The following is a 27020-nucleotide window of genomic DNA, read 5'->3' on the forward strand; positions in this document are numbered from 1 at the left end:
TGACTAAAGGAAATCAAATAATGACTTGGTTCTATGATTCAGGGGCACAATCCTTTTGTTTCTGGCCCTTGTAGTTCAAGGGTTATTAACATACAAATACTTGTGTGACAAAACCTCATGCAATTATTTTACACTTACACTACACTTACAGTAGACCTACACACTAACGGTTACCTGATGCTACACATAGTAAACTTACGTTGCACTCCCTTTAAATCATGATTGTCATATTTATTTGCAGACATTTTTAGGTAGGCCTACTGTATTTTACCGAATAAAAAAGGCAACCTCACTGTTTCCCAACCCTGTTCCTGGAGGGACACCAAACACAACACATTTTCCAACTCTTCATAATCACATCTCAGTCAGCTCATCACCTCTTCAGTGGAGACTCCAAGACATAAAGCAGTCAAAGGAGGGAGACTTCATCAACAACGTGCAATGCTGTTGAGCCTTCAGGGTTAGGAAACACTCTACTACATGTCTAAGTGAGGTTCAGAAAGAGTTTTGTGACAAGACCAAGAAAACGTTTCTTCTTTTTAGAAGAGGTGAAAAATTATACATTTACAGTAGCCTAGACACACACTGTAAAAAAAAATTTGTTCACTCAACTTACATTTTTTAGTTATTTTTTTGCTTTGACTCAGTTAAGTTTTATTGACTTAATCTACTAAGTATGTTCAACTTAAAAAGTTTAGTTGACATAGTTAAAATAGTTGAGCCAACAACTTATTTCAAGTTACCTGGACTTGTAAAGATTAGTTGAAATACAATAACTTACATTTTCAAGTTACCTGGATTTGTAAAGATTAGTTGAAATACAATAACTTACATTTTCAAGTTACCTGGACTTGTAAAGATTAGTTGAAATACGATAACTTACATTTTCAAGTTACCTGGATTTGTAAAGATTAGTTGAAATACGATAACTTACATTTTCAAGTTACCTGGACTTGTAAAGATTAGTTGAAATACAATAACTTACATTTTCAAGTTACCTGGACTTGTAAAGATTAGTTGAAATACAATAACTTACATGTTCAAGTTACCTGGACTTCTAAATATTAGTTGAAATACGATAACTTACATTTTCAAGTTATCTGTACTAAAGTGTATGTTCATTGAACTTAATTTAGCATATTTTCTCAACTTGCAATATAGCACACTCAACCAAATAAATAACAGATTTTTCCATACAAATGGTTTTATTGTTCCTTACAAATCAATAAATGTTAAGAATAAACAACATATTCAAAGGAATACAATTATATCACAATTGCATGAAGTTTAAAGATAAAAATGTATTTGAAAAATGCATAGAAAGTGTATTCATGTGGGATTTTTTTCATGTTTGTACAAGTTTTCAGCATTGATGACCTGACATGCATTCTCATTGCTTAATTTTTTAAAATTTTACTTGGCTAAAACATATATTAAGATTTCATGTGTTTTAAAGTTATTTCACAAGGGGGTATATTTATGTGAAAAATCTTAAAGTCTCAGTTCACACAAAAAAAGTTAATCACCTGTTAATACCTGTTAATACTTTCCATTGTTGGTAGACAAATGAAGATCTTTTTAATAAAATCGGTGAGCTTTCTGTCCCTCCTTTGACAGCCTAAGCAACTAGCACTTTCAAGGTCCAGAAAAGACATCCTTAAAGTAATCCAAGTGACTCCAGTGGTTTAACCTAGGTTTTATGAAGCATTGTCAGTGTTTCATTCCATTTTATTTATTAAATAGTTTTCTCCATCAAATGTTTACAAGAACATAGCAGCACATGATTCTTGTGTCGACGCGAAAGCTGACACTGCTGCATGTAAACAAATATATAAACCACTGACGTCACTTGGATTACTTTAAGGATGTCTTTTCTGGACCTTGAAAGTATTAGTTGAATAGGATGTCAAAGGAGGGACAGAAAGATCAAAGATTTCATTTAAAAAAATATCTTAATTTATGTTTCAAAGATAAACAAAGGTCTTTTAGGTTTGGAGCAACATGAGATCTAACATTTAACAAAATAATTTTAATTTAGGTTAAACTAACACTTTAAGATTTTTCACATTAATAATACCTCTTTAACTGTGAAATAACTTTAAACCACATGAAATCTTAATATATGTTTTAGCCAAGTAAAATTAAACAAAGTTAAACAATGAAAATGATGTCAGGCCCTTGATGCAGAGAACTTGTAAAAACATGGGTAAACAAAAAAATACAGATGAAAACACAGGCTCTTTGTAGAAATACATACCTTACCTCAACAACATCTTTAATTCAACAATGTATTTTTAAGAGAGTGCACTCTTGCACTGCAGGTATCAGCTCCAATGTTCATGAATCACCTCGAAAGTGTATCTGAGGTGTTTTCTGGGGTAGTTTATGTTGAGAGCATAAAGCAATGTCATTTGTATGTCACCAAATCCTCGCAGAACAACTGCTTCCTCGATTACAAGGGCCACATCACTAGAGTTGCATGGAATTGGGTCTATCACATCTTCCACCACTGCGATGATTCCTAGAGTCATGCCCCGATCATATCTTCTTCGGAATCTGTGTGCTGTATTAAAAAATGACAAACTTCAAAATGTGCTTTCACACATACAACACTGAAGCTCAACCACTTAAACACAACATGAGTACACCAAGTCTTATTTAGTGTTCCGAAGAAGATTAAAGGTCTTACAGGCTTGGAACAATATGAGGGCGAGTAATTGATGAGAGAACTTTCATTTTTGAATGAACTATCCTGTAAAAAACCTTTAAACTGAGAGACTTAGGTCAAATACTATACACTGTGAATAAACGGAGGCATTTTGCATCTGTACACTAAATGAAGCATTATAAAATGTTACAATCAAGCTACAATATTTTAAGGCCTAAAGAAATTGATTTCACAGGGGACTTTTTTCTTCCAAAATGTAATTTTGATTATCAAAGATAAAACTTAAAGGTGGTATCAGCGATTTCAGGCCCAAACATAAATGATCACATTCATCTAATATTTCCTAACGATCCGCTAGCTGCCCGCCCCATAAGCATGCTGTCAAAAAACCGCGTCTCTCTAGGTAGCCTAGGCTCTGAGATCTGCACACAAAAACAGTTGGTATCAACATCACTCAAAACCAAAATAAATAGTGTTCCAACCAATCATCGACAGGGGCGGGTGTTGTGAGGTTTTCGCGTGCAGCCGTCATAGGCAGCCGTGCACGAGCGCAAAACCTCACAACACCCGCCCCTGTCGATGATTGGTTGGAACACTATTTATTTTGGTTTTGAGTGATGTTGATACCAACTGTTTTTGTGTGCAGATCTCAGAGCCTAGGCTACCTAGAGAGACGCGGTTTTTTGACAGCATGCTTATGGGGCGGGCAGCTAGCGGATCGTTAGGAAATATTAGATGAATGTGATCATTTATGTTTGGGCCTGAAATCGCTGATACCACCTTTAATATGTCATTATAAAATGATTGACTAGAAGGTGACTAATTTTAATTTATTTTAAATACGCATTAACAAATGACATATTACTTTTTTCTTCAATATTTTGCAGCACTAATAAAAAATATGCACGACAACAGAAATGGCAAGAAAGGAAGTGCCCATAATGTTTATGAAAAAAGTACAGTAGAAATATATGTACTTACATTTTTATCTAGGCTGTCCATTATGGTCCTCATTTCAGCAATGTCAGCAAAGTGCTTGAACGGTAGACACAACAGTTTTGGTAGATGCCAGTCAAGACCCTCATAAAAGGACTTGCTCAGGTCCAGTGAAATTAGCATGTTGAATTCTGCACTGATCTAAACTAATATTAAATGACACAAACATAACAGCAGCATGTTAAACAACACTGCAAAATAATATATCTACATATTCATCTAAACACCATTTTCAGCAGTGTAGGACTTTACCTGTCTCTCACAAAAAAAGAACCGGCCACCTCTTTTTCCATAGCAGATACTGGAGGATCCTTTTTTAACTCTCCTGTCTGCCTGTAATGCCACAGGTCTCTGAGAAAGCATAAAGATCACAGTTCAACGTAAAAGCTGCAGCACAGAGCCGGACAGATTGTGTATGGTCCCTGGACAAATGTATTTTTTAGAGCAAACTCAGTTCTAAATGAACACACACAGTCTTTATAGATGCAGGGAAGCAGACAGTTACTTACATGATGGCAGTGCTTCAGCTTGTAGTGCCTTCTGACAATGCGTTCATTGGTTGTCTTGAATAAACAGAACTTGCTGCTCCACTTTATTGGTCAAGGGCAAAAGAAAAGAACAATTAAGTCAACTAACATTTAATAAACCGAGTACACATACACAATCAAGATCAAGACTAGATCAATAATAGTTTATCACCAAATTTGTGGATATATATTTATTGACATTACTATTAAGACCTTATTAGGACAGTATTAGCTGCTAAGCATTTCACTAGTTCTGGGGAAAACACTGCGATGGTTAAGCGGTTGCTATAGTTACATAATCTCCCACAATAAACTAAACATAACTGACCACAGTCTTTTAAGTTCGACATTTAATAAGTAAAACTAGACAGTTGTACAACAACTTTTCAGTTATGGAGCGTCCATCTCGAACACCGGAGGATTCTGATAATCCTGCCGCACCACTCACACAGTTTTACATTAAATTAACGTTACATTATTTGTCAGCTCGTTGTTGTCGTACTCACGCGTCGACGCTGCTTTGCCTGAATGGTGATTAGACTTGGTGATTTTGGCGCAAATAACTTGAACATGAGACTGAACAAACATGGTAGAAATGCGTTATTTTTCACGACATGCTTTTCCCGCTCTCTAGGCTATTTTATCATTCATCCATATATCAGTCTCTCTCACATAATTAATATATATATATATATATATATATATATATATATATATATATATATATATATATATTAGCCTATGTAACGTTAAACTGGTAAAACTGGATTAGCAACAGTCCAATGTGATCTAGAAACGTTGATATTGAACAATACATGGATGATTACTTCATATGTCATTTTACAAGTTATTACATCATATTAACGAATATTTACTTACCATATTTGATGATAGTGGAAGAATTAAATCATCTGCCGATAAACTCTCCAGCAATGGCCGATGAAGGAGTCATGGCGAGAGACCTGTTTGTTTCGCGCTTCACGTGATCTCATCTCGCGATAAAAAATGAGAACTAACCTTACTGGTTCAGCATATGTTTTTAAGTTGAGGCGGCAAATACTCTAGTTATGTCAACTTGCAGACTAGTTGAGACAGTGAAAACTTAACATGTTAAGTTGAATTAACAAATTCAGAAACCACAAGTTGTATAAACTTACAAAATTACATTGAAACAACTAAAATGCGGAATCATTTTTTACAGTGCAGTGTTGTACATTGCCCTGCAGGCTGCATATTTATTCCAGACTATAATATATGCTTCTTGTTTTTACCTAGGCAGCAATATTACCTTTAAACACACACACACACACATAAATAGGCCTACATTTATAAATTAATAAATATATAAATGAGATAGGCCTATTACTAACAATATAGACACATGTTGTACAACCCACAAAAGCATGAAAACAGTGTGTGTTATGATCATATCCCAAATTAAATAGGTAGAATAGTAAATATAATAGAATATAGCCAGAGCCGATCAGCCCTATACGCACACTACGCAAAGTGCGTAGGGCCCCGCAAATTACTCAAGGCCCCGCCTCCCCCTCGTGTCAAAGCGCGTCAATCAATGTTTACAATATCGATGAGAAAATGAAGCGGAACTATCCTTCTGGTCACGAAAAGAGAGAGAAAACAACACCATAAGAGTTCATTGCAGGAACAGTTATCAGGCAGACTTGTGACTCTCCTCTCAAAGTTTGATGTCAGCAAAGAACAGTAGGCTAAAGTTAAGTTGATGTGAGTTGATTTATTATGTTTAATAAACGACAAAGGACAACGGTGTTTGTTTATAAACTGCAGCTCGGAAAAGATAACCGCGTCGCGCGTTAACATGCGATCATATCATATGCACGTGCATGAAATGAAACGCGCACTTTCCAGCAGAAACATCTGTTGTGAGTTGGGACCAGTACAATACGGGCGTGATGGCACTCCTCATTATAGTTTTAAAACTGGAGGGGTGGTAGTGGCGCAATGGATAAGACACATGCCTTTGGTGTGAGAGACCCGGGTTCGAATCCACTGTGAGACACCAATGTGTCCCTGAGCAAGACACTTAACCCCTAGTTGCTCCAGAGGCGTGCGACCTCTGACATATATAGCAATTGTAAGTCGCTTTGAATAAAAGCGTCAGCTAAATGAATAAATGTAAATGTAAATGTAAAACAAGACGATGATTATCTAGTCGCTAAGTCAAGGTTTAGTTACAACTCTGCCCAAATGCAATATGGAAAGCAATGTATTGACATTGACTATTGATAGGCTCCATTGAATTTAAAATGTTGATTGGCTGGAGATTCTGGTCAATATGGATGCACATCCCTCAGTAAATAATAACCATCAAGAATCAAGAGTATCAAGAATTACTTTTATCATTTAAAACACAGTGACATGCTATGGCGCCATTTTAGCTTTTATTCATTCACAGGATAATTATGCATTTTTGATATCAATAATTCAATTTGTACTATTTAAAATGTGAATTCTTGATATTAAGAATGAACTTTTTACTAGTAACAATGTCTTCTGATATCAGGAATTACATTTTCGCTACAACTAGTTAAAGGAGGGATTGTAGTGGGAACACTGGGGTGTCAGGTGTGACTGTGTGGCAATGGCAAATGGTTCATGGCTCACGGGTCAGGTATGAGGGCCCCTACACAGAATTTTGCTTAGGGCCCCAGGGAGGTCAGGATCGGCTCTGAATATAGCCTAAGTAATAATCCAGGCGTTTATCCACACGTACGTCATCCAGACGTTTAACCACACGTTTATCCACGCGTTTATCCACGCGTACGTTATACTGGCGTTTATCCACACGTTTATCCACGCGTACGTTATCCAGGCGTTTATCTACACGTTTATCCACGCGTACGTTATACTGCCGTTTATCCACACGTTTATCCACGCGTACGTTATCCAGGCGTTTATCTACACGTTTATCCACGCGTACGTTATACTGGCGTTTATCCACACGTTTATCCACGCGTACGTTATCCAGGCGTTTATCTACACGTTTATCCACGCGTACGTTATACTGGCGTTTATCCACACGTTTATCCACGCGTACGTTATACTGGCGTTTATCCACGCGTACGTTATCCAGACGTTTATCCACACGTTTATCCACGCGTACGTTATACTGCCGTTTATCCACACGTTTATCCACGCGTACGTTATCCAGGCGTTTATCTACACGTTTATCCACGCGTACGTTATACTGGCGTTTATCCACACGTTTATCCACGCGTACGTTATCCAGGCGTTTATCTACACGTTTATCCACGCGTACGTTATACTGGCGTTTATCCACACGTTTATCCACGCGTACGTTATCCAGACGTTTATCCACACGTTTATCCACGCGTACGTTATACTGCCGTTTATCCACACGTTTATCCACGCGTACGTTATCCAGGTGTTTATCTACACGTTTATCCACGCGTACGTTATCCAGGCGTTTATCCACACGTTTATCCACGCGTACGTTATCCAGGCGTTTATCTACACGTTTATCCACGCGTACGTTATACTGGCGTTTATCCACACGTTTATCCACGCGTACGTTATACTGGCGTTTATCCACGCGTACGTTATCCAGACGTTTATCCACACGTTTATCCACGCGTACGTTATACTGGCGTTTATCCACACGTTTATCCACGCGTACGTTATACTGCCGTTTATCCACACGTTTATCCACGCGTACGTTATCCAGGCGTTTATCCACACATTTATCCACGCGTACGTTATACTGCCGTTTATCCACACGTTTATCCACGCGTACGTTATCCAGGCGTTTATCTACACGTTTATCCACGCGTACGTTATCCACACGTTTATCTACACGTTTATCTACACGTTTATCCACACGTACGTTATCCAGACGCAAAGTAAAAAAAATCCTTTCTCAGCTACGTCGCCGCCACGTCGCCGAGCACTTTGAACGCAGCTCCAACACGTTACCGTGACGTGTAACGTCTCAAATCTTACGTCTGACGCCTGATTACTATGGGATTTTGGCCAGACGACTGGCGAGCGTATACACGTTTGTTCACCTCTCAGTTTGCTTAGCGATTGCCAAAAAGTGCACAAATCACACCTCATACCCGCTGACCAAACGCGCCTAATTTCAACTGTCGCCATGACACCATCGTCACAGAATCATTCTCCGCTCTGTGGAAAAGCTACAACCGGCAGGTCGACAAGCACGGAACACGGTAAGAATGGTTAAAATATGCTTTATTTGTACAGTTACTTAGCCTTTAACATTACCGTTCATACCGTTCAACATACCGATGATTTTATTTCTGAAATGATTGTGGCAAACCAAGTTAGCAAATTGTCATTAGCGTAGATTTGAGTAAAAATGTATTTGATTATTAATTACTTTGAGTAAAAAGCTATTTGGACGGTATATATTCTTTCTCTCTGGGAGGTTAGGTGATTTAATTAACGTTAGCTGTCGGGATTTTTATCAGACCCTGAGCGCGTATTTTCTCCCCTCCAGTAACGTTAAAATGTCAGGCAAGATATTATCATGTTAGGCCTAACGTTACCTAACTTACTTTTTTTCACTGAATTTCTGGTATAACATGTCCATTTTTGTTTACATTTTGACAATTCCACATCCCCATATAATGTTGTTTCAAAAAAATAATTTATATTATATGACACTGTGCGTGTGTGTGTTCTGTTGCAGCTTACAGTTTGTTCAAGTGCCACCAGTCTTATTTTGGAGTTTCATCTTTTCCTGAACATCAGAGTAAAGTAAGATTTAATACTGTTCCAACTTGATTTAGCCAGATATGATTCAATTGAGTTCAATAAGGCCACATTTATACTGTAGGTCTTGATGCCCAATTCCGATTTGTTGACCATATCTGAATTTCTTTAATTTTTTTATTTAAAAGTGACCCATATGCAATTACACCATGCACTTGGTGAAATAACCCACAGTAGACGTACTGACCTGTTCTTGAAACAGGAAGTTACATTTATCTGGTGCTGTTTGTAACTTCCTTCTCGTTTAAGGATGTTTGGTGCCACAAAATTGGTACAGTGATGGAGTTACCTATTGGCCAAACTACAAAAATGATGAGAGAGTGAACGGGGCAGTGAAAAATTCTGAGGAACCTGGACCTGACTGGGAAAAAATATGATGCCAGAGTTATTAAATCATGTGGTATGCTATTTTCTTTTAAAATAATCTAAATGGCTTTTGTAAGCAAATATCAAAGTATTTTGCCAATATGTTATATGGTAAGAACATCCTTTTAATGACATTCTCATATTGTTCTGTTGTTTATAGTTCTGTTCTTTTTTACTCTATTAATTTGAAGGTCTGCTGAAGTTTAACATGTAGGCTATTTATTTTTTAGATGACTACTTTGTGGCACAACAACTCTTGAAGAAAGCTCTAAAGTGCAACACATCAGATATACAGTCTGAAGAGGAAGAGGAGGAGATTCGGCCAAAAAGAAGGCCAAAGCCGATGTTAGTATACGTATATTATCCTTTATATTTTACATGAACTTTTAGGCCTCTGTATTTTCTCAAAAACATAATTTAGTGTTGTGATATGATGAACCCGACAACCACCACACGTAAAGCCAGCTAAGATAGAGTTAAATGGACAGTATGTTTTCTGGTTTCTCAGAGAAACCATTCTCAACCAATTACATTGATTTACAACTTAAGTTCTTAGGCCAGTGAAAATGTTTATGTAATTACATTTACATTTATGCATTTGGCAGACGTTTTTATCCAAAGCAACTTACATTGCATTTTAAGGTACACATTTACATTCCTATCAGTTCTTGCTTCCCCTGGGAATCGAACCCATGACCTTAGCATTGCAAGCACTCTACTGTTTGAGCTACAGGAAGGCTTTACTATTATTATTATTATTAATAATAAGAGTAATTAATAAGATGTTTACTGGTTGTTTTTTTCCACCCTAATTTATAGTCATTTCTTGGGAGACTCTGATGAGAGCGAGGAGGAAGATGCTCAAAAGAGAGGCAAACTTTTAACACAACCATCAGCTCCTGTTATCGCACCACCACCATTTATCCTAAGTAGCGGCACAGCTGCTCCACCTCCACCCATTTCTCCACCTCCACCCATTTCACCACCTCACTGTTCACAGAGACCAGCAGAAGAGCAAACCCCTTCTGCAAGCAGGGTCTACAGACCTACCTGGCGGGGGGGAAGATGTGGATCAGACAGTATTGCCTGCTCTGGTGAGCAATACCTCATTAGATACAAGACTCAAATAGAGTTTATTTTGTCAGCTTTTTTATTTTTATGCATGCTTAGTCCTGTGTCAAATTTACTATTTAACTTTTATCATATTTAGTCAACCTTATCCTGTTTTTGTTTAGTTCTTTTTTTAGTCAACTAAACTTATGGGCATTTTAATTTAGTTTTATTCAATGAAAACTTTTTTCTTTCTTTTTTTACGCTGTATAATGGTTAAAATTATAATCACTTAATCATTTTAGTGGAGCTTCTGTTTGTGTTTGTGCCAAATTCTTTAAGCAGTCTATTAAAATCTGTAGTTTTCTTATGTCTCATTAGAACTACAGAAACGCGACCCGATCTGGCAATCTTACATAGCGTGGTTATAGCAGATAAAGGACCGCAAAGCGGAGGCAGAAGTGCCTTTCACCTTGTTACGACTTGACATTATTTTAAGTTAAAAAAAGAATTATGTCTATCCTAAAAAACAACAACCTGGTAGCTTCAATGTGATTTCATGACATGTAATGAAAATCTGCTTATGTATTACATGTGCTGTGAGAAAGAGCCATGTCTCCCGTGCCGCCACCGATGACGACATTACAAAACATGTAATCCGGTGGTTCAACCTGGCATCAGATAGGGGAAGCTCAAGGAGCCGGAGCCCCTGTCAGCAAACCTTGACCCATCAGTAGTGAAAAAAAAAATACTTGATCATTTTAGTGTAATGTTTTTCACTAAATAAAATTATGTTCTTGGTACAATTCATGGTTGATTTAATTTTTTTCTGTAATGTCTATTTAATGTATACATGAATAAAACTATTTAAAAAAAAATAGTAAATACATTTATAGTCTGTAATAACCTATTTTGTTATTGTTAGTTGGCTAAAAATTATTAATGTTTAATGATTTCATGTTTTATTCATATTAATAAAGGCAGATAAATACATTAATAACTATTCAAGCTGTTATAGAGCAATCCAGTCTATCTAATGTTCGTCCACCATTAGATTTTAAATACATCTGTAGCTATAGTTTTGGCCAGATAATCAGGCAGTGTGGGGAAAAAAGTGAGTTTATGAACGGGTCCAAATCGGACCTGGGCCGGATACGATGCTCATATGAACGGGTCCAAAACGGACCCGGAGCGGATATGCGGCTCATTCCCAGATCCAAAGCGAAGCCGGGGCGGATGTACCCATTTATGTACGGATACGCAAAGGGACCGCAGCGGTGTCAGACCGGATCTGCGAGCCGGTGTGCAAGTGGACGCAGTTTCGGATCCGCTTTCTGGATCCGTTCCGGAGTTCACTGTACCTCCGCGGCGGATGCGTTTCGTAGTCAGTTTGCTGTCTGGGAAGTGATTGGTGTTTATTCTTTCTGCTGGTGAAACGGAGTAATAAAGATAACATCAGATGTAATGCTTCGGTGTGACGCGTCTTTAGTATAATCTTCTCATGTCTTAGCCTGCTGCGGCTTTTGGATCGTTTTTTGAGTATACGCCGCTATATCAGGTGTCTTCAATAATGTTCAATCATCACTAAATTAATCACTTAATTATCTCATTAACTTCAACACTCTTGAGTGTGGACTCATACACTCCCAGGAGTGTTAATTTAACACTGGAGTTTTTGCTGTGTACAAAGAGCCGTAGTTAACTGACAAGCTGAGCCATATCGCATTAATTATCGCTGGCGATACGTCCGCGATATTAATGCGATATGGCTCAGCTTGTCAGTTAACTACGGCTCTGTGTAGTAAATGCCGCTCCATCTGAAAGCAGGTGATGGCGATTTACTACTAATCAAGGAACCGGCTTTACTGATGAGATGCGCATAACAATATCGTGCGATATATCGCCCAGCCCTAATGTGTACTATATCTTCAGATTATGACTAGTATGCAAGTAATATCACAAGTTTATCCTGGACAAACAACTTTTCTAGCAGGAATACTATAGAATGTTGGGGTTTCAGCCAGTCCTGCAGGGGGCGCAATGCAGCAGAGCCAGCAGAAGGACTGTCGATGTCGAGGCCATGAGGCCTAGCATCCTTTGAAGGTTCTGAGAGGGCAACGGGCCCCTACTCTGAACAAAGTCAAAAGCCGTTGAATGGTCTGAGCGCGCTCGGGTGTCGGCCAAACCTTTAGCCAAAGTCTTACTGCACCCAAGAAGATTCTCTGACTGTCTCTTGGTTACGTTGATTCTGAGTCCTAGGCATCCCAAATGGCTGAGGAGCACAGATCTGAGAGAGTTTAATTCCGCCTCTGACTGGGCCAGAATGAGCCACTCATCGAGGTAGTTGAGGATGTGCATTCCCTTGTGTCTCAGGGGAAAAACACTGCACCCATGCACTTCTTAAACATGTGTGGTGCCAGAGACAGTCCAATGGTAAGACTGTATACTGGTTTGCAACACATTCGAATGCAAACCTCAAGAACGGTTTGTGAAGGGGGGCAATCTGGATATGAAAGTGTACATCTTTCAGAACCAATGAAAAAAACAAGCCCCTGGGCATACTAGCGCGAGGATTCGATTCAAAGTTAGCATCTTGAACAGCCATTTCGTGAGGACGTAGTTCAGATGTCTGAGGTCTGGGATGGGCCTGATGCCTCCATCCTTCTTGGGAACGAGGAAGTAACGGCCATAGAAGCCTGACAGCATTTTCGCCAGTAAGCTCAGTACTTCAGTGCGGAGGACGTGAGCCACGTTGCTCTTCACTGAAGCATTGACTTTACCCGCAAAGCAGGGTGGTCTGTGAGTGAATTGGAGCGAGTAACCTCATGTCATCATGTCCAGAACCCATTTTGACACACCGGGGATAGCTTTCCAAGCCTCGGCCCGGGTGGCTAAGGGCTGAATTCGTTCAGATGTACTGTTTGGCCGGGTGGAGGCGTGGCTTACGGCTTTGCTTCGGGGTCTGGGTCGCTGCTGAGCTGCAGAACACGAGCGCAGAGAGGCGAGACTTGCGCTTTGCCATGAGTGTTCATCCTTGATGAATGGGCTTGCGTGGGCACAGCTCTAGCCAGTGACACGCACATTGGCGCGAGGCTGTAAAACAACCACTGAGCTCACTTAGGCTACGTTCACACTGCAGGCTGAAACGACCCAATTCCGATTTTTTTGCCCCTATGCGACCTGTATCTGATCTTTTCATGACAGTCTGAACGACACAGATCCGATCTTTTGAAATGCGACCCAGGCCACTTGGGTATGTGGTCCAAATCCGATACGTATCCGATCTTTTGAAATGCGACTTCAGTCTGAACGGCCAGGTCACATGTATCCGACCCGCACATCATTGATACGCGACAAACGTCATAATTCTGCGTTGAAGTAGGCGGGAATGAGAAGATAAACAACAGTAACACTTACATCAGTATCCCACCACTCCTGGCTGCGACTCCGCACCCACACGTTTCTCTGTACCGACGTTGCTACCACTGCTCCGCAAAACGCCATGGCCAAAAACCTTGCTCTCCTCCTTCTTTTTAATTTAATTTTCTTCTTAAAACGAGAAGATTATAATTGTGCTGGCTCCGTTGGGAAAATAACTTTAATATCGCTAAACGAGCTCCACTGTTGACATCCATGTTTAGCTACTTCCGCAAACAACAAGTGACGTCGTTGACCGTTGAGTACTCTTCTGCGCATGTGGGTCACTTCTGGGTCATTTCACGTTCACACAGCAGATCACAAAAGGTTGTTCAGCCCTGTATTCACACGGATCCGCGAAAACGACTAAAACCCTGTATTCTGCTGCCAGGCCATCAGATGGAGATGAAACACTATAGACTGAACACGTAATACGCATGTGCATGACCTCATCGTCTTCAGAGATTCACATTTTGATTATTTACGAGGTGACCGTTTTCAAAAACTTGACACCTGATGTTAACAAGCAGAATCACTGAAGGAGAAAATCACACCGTTATGGTGATCAGTGTTTGCTTTAGTTGGGCTTTTGACTTTTTAATGTACCCTTATTTTAACACTTTTGAGTGTGGTCTAAGATAAATTCCCAGGAGAGTTAATTTAACACTGGAGTTTTTGCTGTGTATATATAGATGAAGTGTGATCTTGACGCATCTGTCAGTGAAACACTTCTGGAGGTTGTGAATTTGTGGTTTCACAAGCACAAACTTAGTAGTCTAATAAAAGCTTCATGGTACACACACACATATAGCAACACAATGTGTTAGTGATATGATGGGGGAAAAAGTGTCAATAAAAAAATAAATAAAATAGACATAAAAATGACCCTGAGGACACTGTATTGGGTCACTTAAAAATAACTATATTTCATTATGTTGAATTTGTTTTCTCTGACAAATAATCAGTAGCTACAATAGCTGGGCTTCCATCCAAACTTAAAGTTTATAAATTTTGCGTTTCCATCACTCGTTTCTGATGCGATACTTCAAAATATGCATAAAAACAGGGTGATGGAAACATTGCTAATGAGAGGATAAATATATGTTTGTATTGATTTGTGTGGATCTGTTCATTCAAAGCACTTTGTTCAGTGACAAACATAACACTTCTTTATGGACTTGGTTGGTTTCTGGACGCCACTGTACAGTTCAGCTCACTTTCTGATCCAGAGCTTTTCAAAGTCAACACAGTTTTACACCAGAGATCTTTCTGATCGCTTCTTCAGCTGTGTCATAGAGTCAGGACTAAACACTGATGAGATCAGAGGAAGTAACCAACCAGAGGAGGAGCTGATGATGTTTAAAGGAAGAGCTGTAACTATATATAATGAAGAGGAAGACTGACAGAAACACAAAATGGCTGATAAGTGTGATCTGTGTCTGCTGGGACTGATCATTCTCTCTTCACTTCTCACAGGTAAAGAAATCTGTATTTTCTCTAAAGACATTTAGTGGAATTAGTCTGGAAAGAGTTCATTTGAACATGCTCAGTTTATTCTTGCACACATTCACGTTGTGATCTCAGAGTTGTGTATTGATACACACAGATCATACTGTATTATTCCTGATACTGGACATAGTGTCACTCAAACATCTGATGATGAAGAATTATCTTCATATTAAGAGTGTAACGCCCGTTTCACACATACTCCGTGTGCATATTTTTTTTCCGCACCCATGTTAACAGGTTAGAGCTTTCAAACTTCATGTGGATGCGGTCCGGCGATCCGTTCGAGGTAGCGATCGTTTTCGCACCGAGTCTAATTTTGCTGTGCTGCACGCGCTGAATTAAAATGAGTCAAAATGAACACAGATTGACATGAAAATATAATAATCTCACCATAAATGCATTTAATTAAATAAAATGTAGTAATCTCACCGTAAATCATCTCATTCGTGGATGTGAAAAAACAAGTCCTTTGTGACATGCAAGATTTATTGTATTAAAATTTAAATGCAAAAGAAAAGGCATGAGTCGGCTGTGTTTGTCAATTTTAAGTTTTAATTTAAAATGTTTGCGACTTTAATATAAGTAGGCTACATGGTTAATATTTTACCACTTGCTTGAGCAACTTTATATATATAAGTAGCATTGAATAATACGTTGTTTAAATTGTGTTTAAACGTCTATTAAAGAGTGTATATGTGTACAAAGAGAATCGCAATGCTGACAAAACTTGTGTTTGTGGTACAGCCGCGGATCAGTTACTGTATGCATATGTGAAAGCACTACACACTGCAAATGGAGTATGTGTGAAACGGGCGTAAGGGTGGATTTCCTGTAGAGGTTCAAGCTGCAAGACTGCCGAATGACTAAAGAAAAGTTGTCAGCAAGATGATAGAAAACTGTACATTTCTTGTCTATTCCACCCACTGCTACTTATACCAACGACGGAAATAAGCGCAGTTACAATAGATTAATATGTGGGAGAGTGTTGCTATAGAGAGTGACGATATTGTATTGCAATATGTAGCACTTCAAAGTCAATACCAAATCAAAACTGTTTAGAACATTATATTTAATTGAAATGGTTTAATGACAAAATATGGTTATAGTTATACTTAAAATAGTAACAAAATAGATGTATGAGATGATGATAACTTATACCATTAATCTTACCCAGCATGTACATGTTTCCTGAGAGAGAGAGAGAGAGAGAGAGAGAGAGTAAGAGAGAGAGAGAGAGTGAGTGAGAGTAAGAGACAAAGAAAAGAGGAAGTAAAGAGAGAGAGAGAGAGAGAGAGAGAGAGAGAGAGAGAGAGAGAGAGAGAGAGAGAGAGAGAGAGCCCTAAGAACTATCAACTATTTTTGACTCTCAAAATGCCGGCGGAGCTGCAGTGAGTTGTTCAAAACCTTTCTTTTTAGTGAACTCTGTGTACACAATGTTTTTGGTCTCAATCTCAATTTCTTATAGCTTTCTTATTTCTTTCAATTCAATTTTTTTTGAATTTCTATCATGATGGTTCTTCTCCATATGAATGTACCAAAAGTTGGTAATTTAAACTTTATCTATAATGAGGAAAATCACTTTGATAAATATACTACTACTACTAGATTCCCACTACTAATGTGATCAGATGATGTCATCTACTTGATGATGATGATAACGATATAGTCATCATGTAGTGCTCTGATCAGCTGACCTCTTCTAGACTGTCATGTGTGTTATTAATTACATATAATTGATTAGAGTAAAACATATAGAAAAACACTAAACATTTTGAACTACTGTTTCACTTTGATACACTCAAACCTCAAGAATCAGCGCGTGAATCTCAATAACGGTGACGTGCTTCAAAGAAAACCAGGGATGGGCAAACTCGGTCCTGGAGGGCCACTGTCCTGCAGAGTTTCTCTCCAACCCTGATAAACTCTCCTGCCTGTAGCTTTCTAGTAATCCTGGAGACATTGATTAGCTGTGTTTGATGAGGGTCCCAGATAGCAAGCAACCATCCAAACAATGTTAAACGTCTCGGTTACGTATGGTAACCCTCGTTCCCTGAGTCCAGGGAACGGAGACGCCTCGTCGGGGGAGTTCCCCTGACGAATTGGGATCACGCTAGGGAGACCAATTGCCTTCGAGTGAATTAAAACGAGCCAATGATCATTGGCATGCAAGGTTTGCATTCCGCGGCCCGCCTACCAGTGCGGGTATAAGGCGGAATCAAGCGCATACACAAACGCTTTTCGCTGAGGAGCCGAACGGTGTCCAGTTCTCCGCGAAGGTACAGCAGCATGGCGACGGGACGAGGCGTCTCCGTTCCCTGGACTCAGGGAACGAGGGTTACCATACGTAACCGAGACGTTCCCTTTCGTCAGCAGGGAACTCCGACGCCTCGTCGGGGGAGTTCCCCTGACGAATTGGGATCCCTACCAAAACGCCATGGTGCTGGCCCCTTCCAGCGCCCAGCTAAGCTACAGCCCTGCAGCAGTTTCCAGAAATTTTGCGGGAGCTAGCTAGGGAATCACACTGCTGTTCCACAAGACCCAATCAGTGGATATTGGATAACACTGGGAAAGCGTGTCCGACCCCAAGGATATAATGGGGGGGAACGCTGCGGAAGCTGAGGCAGCCTAGAGGAAGGCCCTCAATACACATATGTACTAACCACGTAGGGTAGTGAAACATATGGCAGTCCTTGAAGGTAGTCCCAGTCCGGAGGAGTGAGGAGCATACTCAACAAGGACGACAGAATGAGTCTGTCAAGGGGAAGACACGGCTGAACTGCACGTGGCAATCATGGGTCGCCGCAGGGACCACTGGAAAAATACCCAGTCTACTAGCAACTCCTTACTGAAGGTAGCAGACCTGGTGCCGGGCGGTCCGCAACGCCTGGCACCGGAGGGGGTGATGGAGGAACTCACGAGGTTAGCTGTTTGTTGGGTAACCAACGGAGCAAAAAGACGCACGTATCCGCTCACGGAATGGCGTCGCAAGCCGACACACCTATTCCCTCTAATTACTGGCCGTAGCGAGTACTCGGGAGGAAACCGGTTCCACACGTAGGCCATAAAACCTAGCGAACGTGTTCGGTGTCGCCCAGCCCGCAGCTCTACAAATGTCTGTTAGCGAGGCGCCTTGTGCCAGAGCCCAGGAAGCGGCAACACTCCTAGTGGAGTGAGCCCGCAACCTAGGTGGGCAGGGCTCACCCTGGGACTCATAAGCCCTGGTGATAGCATCCACTAGCCAGTGGGCTAACCTCTGCTTGGAGACAGCCTTCCCCTTCTGCTGGCCTCCGTAACAAACAAAGAGCTGATCTGAGGTCCTAAAGCTTTGCGTTCTGTCTATATAAACCCGGAGGGCCCGGACAGGACAGAGAAAAGCTAGGGCTGGGTCTGCCTCCTCCTGGGGCAGCGCTTGCAGGTTCACTGCCTGGTCCGCGAAGGGAGTGGTAGGAACCTTGGGCACATATCCGAGCCTGGGTCTCAATATGACCTGAGAAAGGCCAGGCCCGAACTCTAGGCACGATTCGTCGACCGAAAAAGCCTGCAGATCCCCTACCCTCTTGAAGGAAGCCAATGCTAACAGGAGCGCTGTCTTAATGGACAGAATATTAAGCTCGACTGACAGCAAAGGCTCAAAAGGAGGACTTTGAAGTGCTCTAAGCACTAAAGTTAAGTCCCGAGAGGGTACAGGGTGCAAGTTGCGAGGTGGATTTAGCCTCCTAGCACCCTTGAGGAATCTGATGACCAGGTCGTGCTTCCCCACGGACTTACCTTCAACTACATCGTGATGTGCGGCTATTGCGGCCACATACACTTTAAGGGTGGAGGGAGACAGCCTTCGCTCCAACCCTTGTTGTAGGAAGGAGAGCACGACTCTGATCGGGCAAGTTCGTGGGTTCTCCCCGTGGGAAGAACACCAGCCGACGAACAGGTTCCACTTCAGCGCATAGAGGCGCCTCGTAGAGGGGGCTCTAGCTGAAGAGATGGTATCTACCACTGCCTGTGGCAGGCCATCTAGAACCTCCGCGTCCCGTCCAGGGACCAGACATGGAGTTTCCAGAGGTCTGGACGCGGGTGCCATAGAGTGCCCCGTCTCTGAGAGAGAAGGTCTTTCCTCAGAGGAACCGGCCAGGGAGGGGCTGTCGCAAGGAGCATGAGTTCTGGGAACCAAGTCCGGGTTGGCCAATACGGGGCCACCAAAAGGACCTGCTCCTCGTCCTCCCTGACCTTGCACAGTGTCTGTGCAAGAAGGCTCACTGGGGGGAACGCATATTTGCGTAAGTCCCGGGGCCAGCTGTGTGCCAGGGCATCCGTGCCGAGAGTTCCCTCGGTCAGGGAGTAATACCACTGGCAATGGGTCGTGTCCGGAGAGACAAACAGGTCTACCTGTGCGGCTCCGAAGATTCGCCAAATCAGCTGGACCGCCTGGGGATGGAGTCGCCACTCTCCCGGAAGGGGAGGCTGACGTGAAAGCTCGTCGGCCACATAATTGAACTCCCCTGGGACATGAATGGCACGAAGCGACCTCAGATGCTTCTGACTCCATAGGAGGAGGTGGGAGGCGAGTCGCGACATACGACGGGAGCACAGACCACCTTGTTGGTTGATGTACGCAACGGTCGCAGTGCTGTCCGTACGGACCAGTACATGCTTGTGTCTGAGAAACCCCTTGAGGCGACACAAGGCCAAGCGTACTGCTTGCAACTCTAGGCAATTGATGTGCCAATGCAGCTGGGGCCCCGTCCACAGACCCGAGACTGCATGCCCTTTGTACGTGGCCCCCCAGCCCTTGGCAGAAGCATCTGTGAAAACCACAGCATGCCTGGAAACCTGGACTAGGGGCACTCCAGCCCGTAGAAACCCAGGATCCAACCAAGGGGAGAAGGTTTGGTGACAGCTCGGGGTGACTCTGACCCGGAACTTGCCGCTCTGCCACGCCCACCTCGAGACTCGATCGCAAAGCCAGTGCTGGAGCGGTCTCATATGCAACAGACCGAGCGGCGTTACTGTGGCTGCGGCTGCCATATGCCCCAGGAGCCTCTGAAATTGTTTCAGTGGAACCGCTGACTTGCCTCGAAAAGACTTGAGGCAGTTGAGCACTGACTGGACGCGTTCCTCCGTGAGGCGCGCAGTCTGGGCGACCGAGTCCAGCTCCATACCGAGATAAGAGATCCTCTGCACAGGGGAGAGTTTGCTCTTGCCCCAGTTGACCTGAAGCCCCAACTGACTGAGGTGCCGGAGCACCATGTCCCTGTGATCGCACAACACATCTCACGAGTGTGCCAGAATGAGCCAGTCGTCGAGGTAGTTGAGAATGCGAACGCCTTGTTCTCTCATGGGAACAATGGCGCCTCCGCGACTTTCGTGAAGACACGGAGCGACAGGGCCAGCCCGAAGGGTAGGACCTTGTACTGATATGCTCGACTCTCGAAAGCAAACCGAAGGAACGGTCTGTGTCGAGGAAGAATCGAGACATGAAAGTACGCGTCCTTCAGGTCGATCGCTGCAAACCAATCCTGGGGACGGATGCACTCGAAAATGCGTTTGTGCGTGAGCATCTTGAACGGGAGCTTGTGCAGGGCCCGATTCAATACTCGCAGATCCAGGATTGGCCGTAACCCACCGCCTTTCTTGGGTACAATGAAGTAAGGGCTGTAAAACCCTGACCTCATATCGGCTGGAGGGACCGGCTCGATCGCGTCCTTCGCCAGTAGGACGTCGATCTCTTTCCGCAAGACCGGGGCATCCACTGGACGCACATGGGTGAAGTGGACGCCCCTGAACTTGGGAGGCCGGCGTGCAAATTGAATTGCATAGCCGAGCCGGTTGGTGCGGATGAGCCAGCGCGACGGACTCGGGAGCTCTAACCAGGCTCCGAGAAACCGCCGCAACGAGCCCACCCGCACGACCGGCGTACCCGCGGAGGGGCAGCGAGGTGGAGGGCAGGGACACGGCTCTGGTGGCATTGTGGCGGCCGAGAGCGGGGTCTGGGTGTGTATTTGAACAACACCTACCTGCCTCCACCGGGGGACAGATGGCAGGGAAGACCCGTGAGCGTTCTGCTGCGGTCTGTCGCCTGGCGAGGGAAGGGGAGGAGACAAGGAGCAAGGCCCGAGGACGGCTGCTGGTCTCGCCTTCCCGCCCAGCGACAGACAGGAGTGGCGTGACCGAGGTGGCGCCACTGCTATCTGAGAGCTGGGGAGAGAGGACTGAGAGTGGCGAGACCCGAGGGTGGCGCACACTGACGTCCTACTCTTGAGCGGGAGAGACTGCATGTTCGGCAGTCCCAACCGTGAATGACCCAGAGGAGGAAGAAACTGCTCTTTTTTAGGTTTTGGGTACCACCGACCAGCTGGTCGGCGGAGGAACAGAAACTAGAAAAATTTAACAAAGGATTCTCCACCCGGCCCTCCTCCGGGGGAAGGAGTGGTGATGACACACACTCCCAAAGAGCAGTTTTCGTCACACTCTCTGGGTCGCTCCTCTCAGGGTCATTTCCCCTCCTTTTGCTGGGGGGGAAACGAACTCCGAGCGGGCTGGTTTTAAGGCGCTTCTGGACCACAGTGTGGACATCGTCTGACCGAAGGCCAGCGCTGTGACTAATCACGGCCAGTCATAAAGCGCAGCTCTACTCCGAGTCAGAACTACCCACGTGCACTGAATGTGCAGGGGTAGTGAGAGAGGAAAAACTTCTGCAGATTTAGGCATGTTTGGCTTGCCATATTGGCACCAAAATACTTCCATACTGCCAAAAAATTTCACACACATCTAGGTACTTTAGACCCAGGAAGTGTGGCTGTCAAGTCTGAACCTTCAGCATGAGAACACACCATTACAGTAGGAACTCAGCATCATTTTCAGAGTATAACAGCCCTCTCTCCGATGTAGCAATCGACATCTGTCCTCCCCTGGGGCCCCGAATGAAATGCTTGGTCCCTCATGATAAGGACCAAAATCCCACTCAAAGCCTCGACGGCACACGGCACGCTGAGCGGCTCAAGCCTTTACGAGAAAGGGGAGGCGAACAACGTGCCGACGTGGTCATGCACTCCTGAGAGAACATGAACCACCCATGAACGCCGTCTCAACACACTGATTAGGCATGTGAAACAGCGATCATGGCCGTCAACCAGGCATGCAAGACAGTGAACGTGGCCATCGCTGGCACACGGCACGCTGAGCGTTCAAGCCCTCAGGCAAGACGAACAACATGCCGACGTGGTCATGCTCTCATGTAGAGAGCACAAACCACCCACGAACACAGTCTCAGCATGTTTGTGATGCGCTAGAGGAGTGGGAAGCTCGTGAGGGTCTTTCACCTGGCGAGACATTCCGCACTGTAACCCTCAGATCACCAATGTTATTTGCCAAAGTAGCCCTCTCCTGGTGCACCAGAAGAGAAACTAGATCGGGAAACAAGCAAAGGGACTCACCTCATAGAGGCACGCGAGTCTTGATCTTGACCACGCATCTTGAGCGCCGAACGACGCGCGTTGGGTTGCCGTGACAACCCACGCTGTCAACCGGCGCTCGACGGCACACGGCACGCTGAGCGGCTCGAGCCTTTAAAAAGGGGAGACGAACAACGTGCCGACGTGGTCATGCACTCATGAGAGAACATGAACCACCCACGAACTCAGTTTCACACACTGATTAGGCACGTGAAACAATGAACGTGGCCGTCAAATAAGGACAGGAACGATCGCATCCAGAAACACACGAGTGAAACGTCATCCTGAAAAGGACGCGATCTTCACTCGTGTTGCTCTTTCAGGAAGAAATTACTCTCTTTATTGTGCTGAAGCACACAGGGACCCAACGCGGCGACACAGCGGGGAAACTGCAAGCCCGCTGTGCGCACTCAACCGTTTACCAGCTGTAAAAACAGCTTTTGAATTAACAAGTGTGTAGACGCAGCCGGCAGAGAGGAAATCGCGCGGTCGCTGAAACGCCGTCTCACCAACACAGAGAGGTCCCTTCCCGAAACAGCAGACTCGTAGAGCGTAAGATAAATACAATCTTAAAACTCATTCACTCAGAGAGGACACAACCGGTCGGCTCCGAAGCAGAAAGCGTTTGTGTATGCGCTTGATTCCGCCTTATACCCGCACTGGTAGGCGGGCCGCGGAATGCAAACCTTGCATGCCAATGATCATTGGCTCGTTTTAATTCACTCGAAGGCAATTGGTCTCCCTAGCGTGATCCCAATTCGTCAGGGGAACTCCCCCGACGAGGCGTCGGAGTTCCCTGCTGACGAAAGGGAATCAGTGTTAATGTGTCAATGTTACTGCATTGAATCAACATCACTTTTACACCCATCATTTTTTTTTTAGATTTCATCCAAAAATCAATGATAATGGCATTGAATTTATGTTACAATGTGATGATGATGATTCAACATCATGCTTGCACTCTCAGAAAATAAAACACAACAAATATAACAGTATAACAGTGGCCCTCCAGGACCGAAGCCTAATTTGTCGACTTTTCTTTAGTTAAAAAAAAAAAAATGGTTTCCTTCATCTCAGTGCAATAAGATTTTGTGACTTTTTCTAAATTATCTATCTTTACACACACAAAAACTGGGCTTGATTCGGTTGTTCTGAAGGTATTTAAAAAAAAAGTCAGACTCAAGACCTTTGAAATGAATGTCTTTGAAATTATTTTTTTTGTCCTGAGTAAGGGAAAAAAGCTCAGAAGAATCCCATTAGGGGAAAGTTCTGAAAAAGACCCAAATATATCCTATTCATACGCCTATTCATTATCTTTCTCACATGAATAGGGTAAAAAATTTAACCTTTAGATATCACCATGCAAATTACTGAGTTGATTACTTATATCAAGACAAACAAAAAATGTATTACAATATTTTTTTTTTTTTTTGTTAACATGGACAAACGGTGCATAATCTAATTACAGATGTGCTAATTTGCATAAATACCACAACAGATCTAAACATTGGGTATAGCCAGGAGAAAATGTCTTGTTGAATCTAAATGTTAAGGTCTGAATGGAACCCATTTAGGCTACCCATGAGCATTAATACATAGAGGCAGGAAGAAGTACTTTAAAACAGCCTTTATTAATTATTATTGCAGAGATGGGGTTTGGGGCTGGGTCTGTGGGACTGTTTCTGGGGGACGAGAAGATGTTTCATGAGATGCTTCGCGTCGGGGTCCCGTTCAGCCTGTCGGGGTTGTTATCCGGTATAACAACTGCCTCGCAATACATTATCCCTTACTTAAGACATGGATATATGGATTATTGTAGGCATTACACTGCCATGTATGTAATTCAAGTCGATTAATCTCAAGACAGCGCACACACACACACAGGTATTTACTTTAATGTACTAAAATGTGTTTCTTATTCTAAAGTTAATAATTATATACATTTGGATTATTGAAATAAATAATATGTAACTGCATTCAAGTCTTTTCTTTTAGTGTCATTACTGGAAATTTATGTGGCATTATTGCAAAAACAAGACACTTCAAAAGACCTCAAATAACAACAAAAAAATACTGATTTAATGTGTTTTAAAATGTTTAAATATATATATTCATAACAAAAGCTGTTATAAGAGCAGTCAGTCACATCCAAAAAAATGAATGGATCTCTATGGCGCCTCTGCTGGAAGTGTATGGTAATTACACTTTTTGGCAAAACTATATTATCTGCAAAAAAAATTCTAACCAGCAGATGAAGAATTATGCATCTCACACCGAGATCAATATCCAGAAACAACCCATATTTCATTTTGATCATCATTAATGTTTTTTTTTATTTTATTTTTTTTATAAAAAGGTAATATTTCATATGCATGCTAATGGTGTAGCTGAGGTATTTTGCAGTAAATAGGCACACAAGTACTTCACATCTCCAGAAACATAGCATTAATTCATAGATGTTATAAAAAACATAAGTAAAAAAAATATATATAATATTTGTATTATTAAAAATGTAAAAAATAAAAATAAAAAATACAATCACTCTCCTAGTGCATGTTTAATCATATTTTATGAAATGATTTGTTAATGCATTATTTTGTCATGCCTTTACTTGAGAGGGCCCTAATCATGATCAAATTCACTGTTAACTACTTCCCAAACTCAGCTCATGATTGATCATAAACTTCCTATCAAACACACAACGAGTGTTCAGCTCAGTGAAGTGATGTTGTGTGGTCAGAGAACAGAAGTACAGTATCATCACGACTGTGTCTGGATGGAGAGTGAACTACTGATCCCAGCAAACCTTCCCTGAGTTTTGCTCCTTCCTTTGGGAACTGTTCCACAAATATTCTTTGTGGGTTTTGAATTGTTATTTTGTATTTAGCTGTGCATAAGTCACAGTAGGGTGAGTTTGAAGGAAAGAGAGAAACACAGAACAGATAAAGAGCTTTTAAGGGCAGTTATTAGTGTATTTTCTACGGTTGAAGAGGAGGATCAACTAATCCTGTGCCGTCCAGTAATGTTTATGACAAAGTTGACATCAAGAGTTCAAGATATGATGATATTACATTATTTACATTTGTTTCAAAGTCAGGGTATTTCTTATTCCTTCTTAAAGAGGCGTTTGATTTGATTTATCCATAAATGTTTATTAATGCATTAACTATCAAACACCGGAAAAAGATTGTATGATTTGAATCTTCTGCTTTTTATGCTGGTATGTTTTATGTTTTCATTTATTAATATCATAATGATCACTGATATATGCTGTGTTTCAGGTATCAGTGGAGTGGATGATGATCATGTGTTCATCAGTTCTGGTGAAAATGTCTCTCTGTCCTGTAATAATGCTCTTCCTGACTGCAAATCTAAAACTACATGGATCTACAACAGATTCAGACATTCAGTAGCAGTTGGACTGATTACTAAAGGGATAAAGAAGAAAGACACAGAGAGACATGAGAGACTGAGTCTGGAGTCTGACTGCTCTCTGAACATCAAGAACGTCACAGTAGAAGATTATGGATCTTACATCTGCCAACAATGGATAAATGTGGATGGAAGAGACCAAAAACAAAGACCTGATGCACGTGTTTTTCTGCATGTTCTTCATGGTAAGTTTATGATTATGTGTTCAATTTAAAAACAGCAGATTCTCCCTTTAAACTCAGATGATGATTGAAGAGTCTGTGATTTGTGTCTTGTGTTCAGTTTCAGTGTCTCCATCATCATCATCATCATCATCATCATCTTCATCCTCACAGACTGAGATCAGTCCAGGCCGCTCTGTGACTCTCTCCTGTCAGTTGTATTCAGAGACTGGATTCTCCTGTGATGATTGGGTTCGTTCTGAGGGAGTTGAGCTGTTGTGGGTGAATCAGACTGGTTTTAATCTGAAGACAGACTCCAGATATCAGATATCATCATCATCATCATCAGATCAATATCACTGTATCATCACTCTGACTACAACACTCCTGAATGAAGATAACAACAGAGAGTGGAGATGTCAGTTTACTCACAGAAATCAACTCAAGACCTCAGTCAGATACACTGTCAAGTATTCAGGTGAGAAAACACTCTTTTCTGACAGATTTGTGGAAACTTTCACACACTGGCTCTACTCTTCCTGATGGCTTCATATGTTTGGCAATTGTAAAATATTAGTGGTCAAAGTCATAAACTGCATAAAAATCCTTATAATTCCCAATATTGACCTCCTATGGGTCATACTAGGCTAAAATA

General features: G+C 42.2%; 3 protein-coding genes across 5 annotated transcripts in view; 2 read left to right on the forward strand and 1 right to left on the reverse strand.

The window, feature by feature from the left end:
* Nucleotides 1-27020, forward strand: part of LOC309514150 (uncharacterized protein) — a gene marked incomplete at its 3' end in the record, with an annotated part of 134785 nt that overhangs the window by 34366 nt on the left and 73399 nt on the right. The gene's annotated exons all lie outside the window — the stretch shown is intronic.
* On the reverse strand, nt 1193-5369 carry LOC309497125 (uncharacterized protein). Of its 3 annotated transcripts, XM_082167348.1 has the most exons (6): nt 5071-5369; nt 4698-4754; nt 4174-4254; nt 3917-4015; nt 3650-3805; nt 1193-2563 (listed from the first exon to the last, which is right to left on the reverse strand). In XM_082167348.1, the coding sequence occupies exons 1-6, from the start codon at nt 5071-5073 to the stop codon at nt 2528-2530; spliced, it is 432 nt and encodes a 143-aa protein (XP_082023474.1). In that variant the 5' UTR covers nt 5074-5369; the 3' UTR covers nt 1193-2527. The 3 variants fall into 3 exon arrangements, 2 of the variants coding, with proteins under 2 accessions (XP_082023474.1, XP_082023475.1); XM_082167349.1 differs by lacking the exon at nt 4698-4754 and having other exon boundaries at nt 5071-5365; XR_014205400.1 differs by lacking the exons at nt 4698-4754; nt 5071-5369 and having other exon boundaries at nt 3650-3810; nt 4174-4687.
* Nucleotides 14990-26908, forward strand: LOC309514155 (uncharacterized protein; the record flags this gene model as incomplete). Its single annotated transcript, XM_082190309.1, has 3 exons — nt 14990-15291; nt 26054-26389; nt 26487-26908. Exons 1-3 carry the CDS (start codon nt 15231-15233, stop codon nt 26906-26908), a joined length of 819 nt encoding a protein of 272 aa, XP_082046435.1. The 5' UTR covers nt 14990-15230.

This window comes from Leuciscus leuciscus (genome assembly GCF_965113295.1).
Source record: "Leuciscus leuciscus genome assembly, chromosome: 1".
Classification (NCBI taxonomy): domain Eukaryota; kingdom Metazoa; phylum Chordata; class Actinopteri; order Cypriniformes; family Leuciscidae; genus Leuciscus; species Leuciscus leuciscus.

Coding starts and splice junctions, on each gene's coding strand:
- LOC309497125 (XM_082167348.1), bottom strand. Junction 4,016..4,173: donor AGCTGAAGCACTGCCATCAT/GTAAGTAACTGT, acceptor ATGCTTTCTCAG/AGACCTGTGGCATTACAGGC. Junction 2,564..3,649: donor TGGACAGCCTAGATAAAAAT/GTAAGTACATAT, acceptor TTTTTAATACAG/CACACAGATTCCGAAGAAGA.